Source organism: Penaeus vannamei, chromosome 11, assembly GCF_042767895.1.
Source record: "Penaeus vannamei isolate JL-2024 chromosome 11, ASM4276789v1, whole genome shotgun sequence".
Taxonomy (NCBI): domain Eukaryota; kingdom Metazoa; phylum Arthropoda; class Malacostraca; order Decapoda; family Penaeidae; genus Penaeus; species Penaeus vannamei.
Genome location: NC_091559.1, coordinates 6,485,931 through 6,489,357, shown reverse-complemented (window position 1 = coordinate 6,489,357; position 3,427 = coordinate 6,485,931). Strand labels below are relative to the sequence as shown.

The 3,427-nt window shown below is 46.5% G+C and overlaps 1 protein-coding gene across 1 annotated transcript in view; it reads right to left on the bottom strand.

The window, feature by feature from the left end:
- LOC113825569 (facilitated trehalose transporter Tret1) overlaps positions 1-3,427 on the bottom strand; it is a 3,673-nt gene continuing 246 nt past the window's right edge. Inside the window, exons 1-3 of the mRNA XM_070127543.1 lie at positions 3,284-3,427; positions 2,825-2,974; positions 1-1,587 (exon numbers count right to left, since the gene is read on the bottom strand). The exon at positions 3,284-3,427 is cut by the window's right edge and continues 246 nt beyond it. Coding sequence (XP_069983644.1) covers positions 883-1,587; positions 2,825-2,974; positions 3,284-3,427 — 999 coding nt within the window. The 3' untranslated portion in view covers positions 1-882. The remainder of the gene's footprint in view (positions 1,588-2,824; positions 2,975-3,283) is intronic.

Below are 3,427 nucleotides of genomic sequence, written 5' to 3'. Positions count from 1 at the left end.
AAAGTTTTAAGGTATGGAGTGATACTTATAAGTATTTGTAATACTAAACAATATTACAGGTACAGCGGTAATAAATGATATATGATATAAACTACTAACAAAATCAACGAGAAATATCTATTTTATGAAAACAAAATAATCATTATTGTTAATGGGAGGTTAAATCACGTCTAAATCTAGATTAATTAGATACAAGGGGTTAGACTGAAGATAAGATAGGATAGGGTAAGTTAGGTAGATTTGTTGAGCTCCAACCACGCCTAATTCATCCTACCCTATCCATAGGATAGAGTAGGATAAGGTACTTTGGTTTCCGAATCGCAGGGTGAGGCTAGGCTAGAATATAATAATTTAAGTTAGGTTGTGGTAGGGAGTAGGTAGGCTAGGTTAAAGCAAAATGATTCGGTGTACTTTAAGTTGGGTTCAGATAGGACGCCATAAGCTAGACGTGTCTCTTCTTTTAGGAAATCTCTAATAGTAAAATGTGTTGTAAAAAAATGGATTAAGAGATATATGTAATAAAGTTACGAGATGTATGAAAGAGGTTAAACTAGACTCTAACATAAACATATTTTATGAGAAAGGACGGAAGTATGTTAGACGGAATATGTGGAATTGTATTAGTTGCGAAGAAGCGTTGGCGAAGGAGAGAGAAGAGTCAGAACAGCTGAGCGGAATCACAGGAAATGGACGGAGTGAAGTAGCACAGGAGGAATACCTGCTGAGGAAGCGGTTTTGTTCTGTACTGGACGGAGTGTAACACGCACACGTGCCTGTCTCTCTATGTCTGCATACACACACACTTGAACCTACACAAACACGTACATACACTTGGATAGATAGATGAATGGACAGATAGACAGATGGGGTATAAAGGTATAGTTAGACGTTCGTGTCTTTGTCCTTATCGGCTCGCTCGCCCTCCCCAGCCGCGGCGCCGTCGGCCTCCTTGGGCCTGGAGGTGAAGGCGTCTTCGAGATCGCTGAGCGACTTCCCTCGAGTCTCCGGCAGGAAGGCCCACACGACGGCGCTGAGGGCGGCGTGGAAGCCGGCGAAGACGACGAGCGCCGTGCCGACGCCGGCGAACTCGACCAGCGGCGGGAAGGTGTAGCTCACGGCGAAGATGGTGAGGGCGAAGTTGAAGACGCAGATGGAGGTGCCGACGGAGCGCACGGCCGTCGGCAGGAGCTCGCCCAGGAGCACCCAGGGCACGGGACTCAGCCCGAGGCCGTAGGACGACACGAACACCAGCACGGCCGCCAGGGGGACCCACGACGCCCCCGGGAACTGGCCCAGCAGGAAGGCCCCGCCAACCAGCTCGGCCAGCCCGCAGACCACGCTCGTCGCCAGGAGCATCGGCCGGCGCCCAACCCGGTCCAGCAGGAGCGACCCCAGCACGGTGCAGGCGAGGCGGACGACGCCCACGAGGATGGTGCACGCGTACGCATCCATGGCCACGCCCGCCTCACGGAACAGGTACACCGTGTACGAGAACACCACGTACTGGCCGCCGAGCTCCCGCAGCGCGAACACGGACGCCAGGAAGAGGACGGGCCGGAAGTTCTGCGGGACGAACAGCTGCTTCAGCTGCGGAGGAAAAGAGAGCAAGAAATTCAATATAGGAAAATAAATATCACACGATAATAATAATAATGATAATAAAAATAATAACAATGTTAATAATAACGATAATAATAATAATAATGTAGAAAAAGACGTAATGTACCTAGTAAGGTAAACATTCAATACATGACTAAAATAAATAAATCTATTTCCAAACAATAGCACGAAAAGCTTTTCAAAACACCCAAGAACAACCGATAAACAAAACATCCCCCCCCCAAAAAAAAAAAAAATCCCAAAAGCACACACCCAAGAGGAACAACCGATAAACAAAACACATAAAAAAAAAGAAGATAATAATAATAAAAAAACAATCCATCACATAGCCTTCAACATCCCTCCCCCTCCCCCTCGACGCCTCATCCTCTCACCTGATCCTTGAGGGTAGACTGAGGCCGCTCCAAACGACAGCACGAACATAATTTTCAAAATACCCAAGAAGAACACGCGATAAACAAAACACATCCCCTCCCCCCCCAAAAAAAAAAAAATAATCCAAAAACACACACCCAAGAAGAAGAACAACCGATAAACAAAACACCCCCCCCCCCAAAAAAAAAAAAAAAAAAAAAAATCCCAAAACCCCACACACAGCCTTCCAAATCCCTCCCCCTCCCCCTCGACCGCCTCATCCTCTCACCTGATCCTTGAGGGTAGACTGAGGCCGCTCCAAACGACAGCACGAACATAATTTTCAAAACACCCAAGAAGAACAACCGATAAACAAAACCTCCCCCCACCAAAAAAAAAAAAAAAAAACAATCCAAAAACACACACCCAAGAAGAACAACCGATAAACAAAACATCCCCCCCACCAAAAAAAAAAAAAAAACAATCCAAAAACACACACCCAAGAAGAACAACCGATAAACAAAACATCCCCCCACCAAAAAAAAAAAAAAAAACAATCCAAAAACACACACCCAAGAAGAACAACCGATAAACAAAACATCCCCCCCCAAAAAAAAAAAAAAAATCCCACAGCCTTCAACATCCCTCCCCCTCCCCCTCGACGCCTCATCCTCTCACCTGATCCTTGAGGTTAGACTGAGGCCGCTCCAAACGACAGCACGAACATAATTTTCAAAATACCCAAGAAGAACAACCGATAAACAAAACACATCAAAAAAAAAAAAAAAAAAAAAATCCCACAGCCTTCCAACATCCCTCCCCCTCCCCCTCGACGCCTCATCCTCCTCACCTGATCCTTGAGGGTAGACTGAGGGCGCTCCTTGATGCTCGCCGTGATCTCGTCGAGCTCGGCGCTGGAGTCCTTGACGGGGCCTCGGAGTCGCTTCAGGGACGTCGCCGCGGCGTCGGGGCGGCCCTTGCGCACCAGCCAGTACGGCGACTGGAAGTATATTATTGTTTTCATTATTGTTGTTGTTGTTGTTATTATTATCAATATTGTTGTTATCATTGTTGTTGTTATCTTTATTATCATTAATATTATCCTTATTATTACTACTATTATTATCATCATTGTTGTTATTATTATTATTATCATTAATATTATCCTTATTATCCTTATCATTATCATTACTACTATTATTATTATTATTATCCTTATTATATTCATTATTATCATTAGCAATATTTTTATATCTCGACTCTCGCGCCCTCCCCCTCAATCCCCTCTCCCCCTCCTCCCCCCCCGTACCTCAGGCACGGCGAAGGCGAGGACGAAGACGAGGAAGAAGGGCGCGGCGCAGAGGGCCGTGGTGAGGCGCCAGGGCAGGGCGTCGGCCAGGCAGTAGACGCCGAGCTGCCCGAGCGCCACCACCGCCTCCACCACGGCGACGAG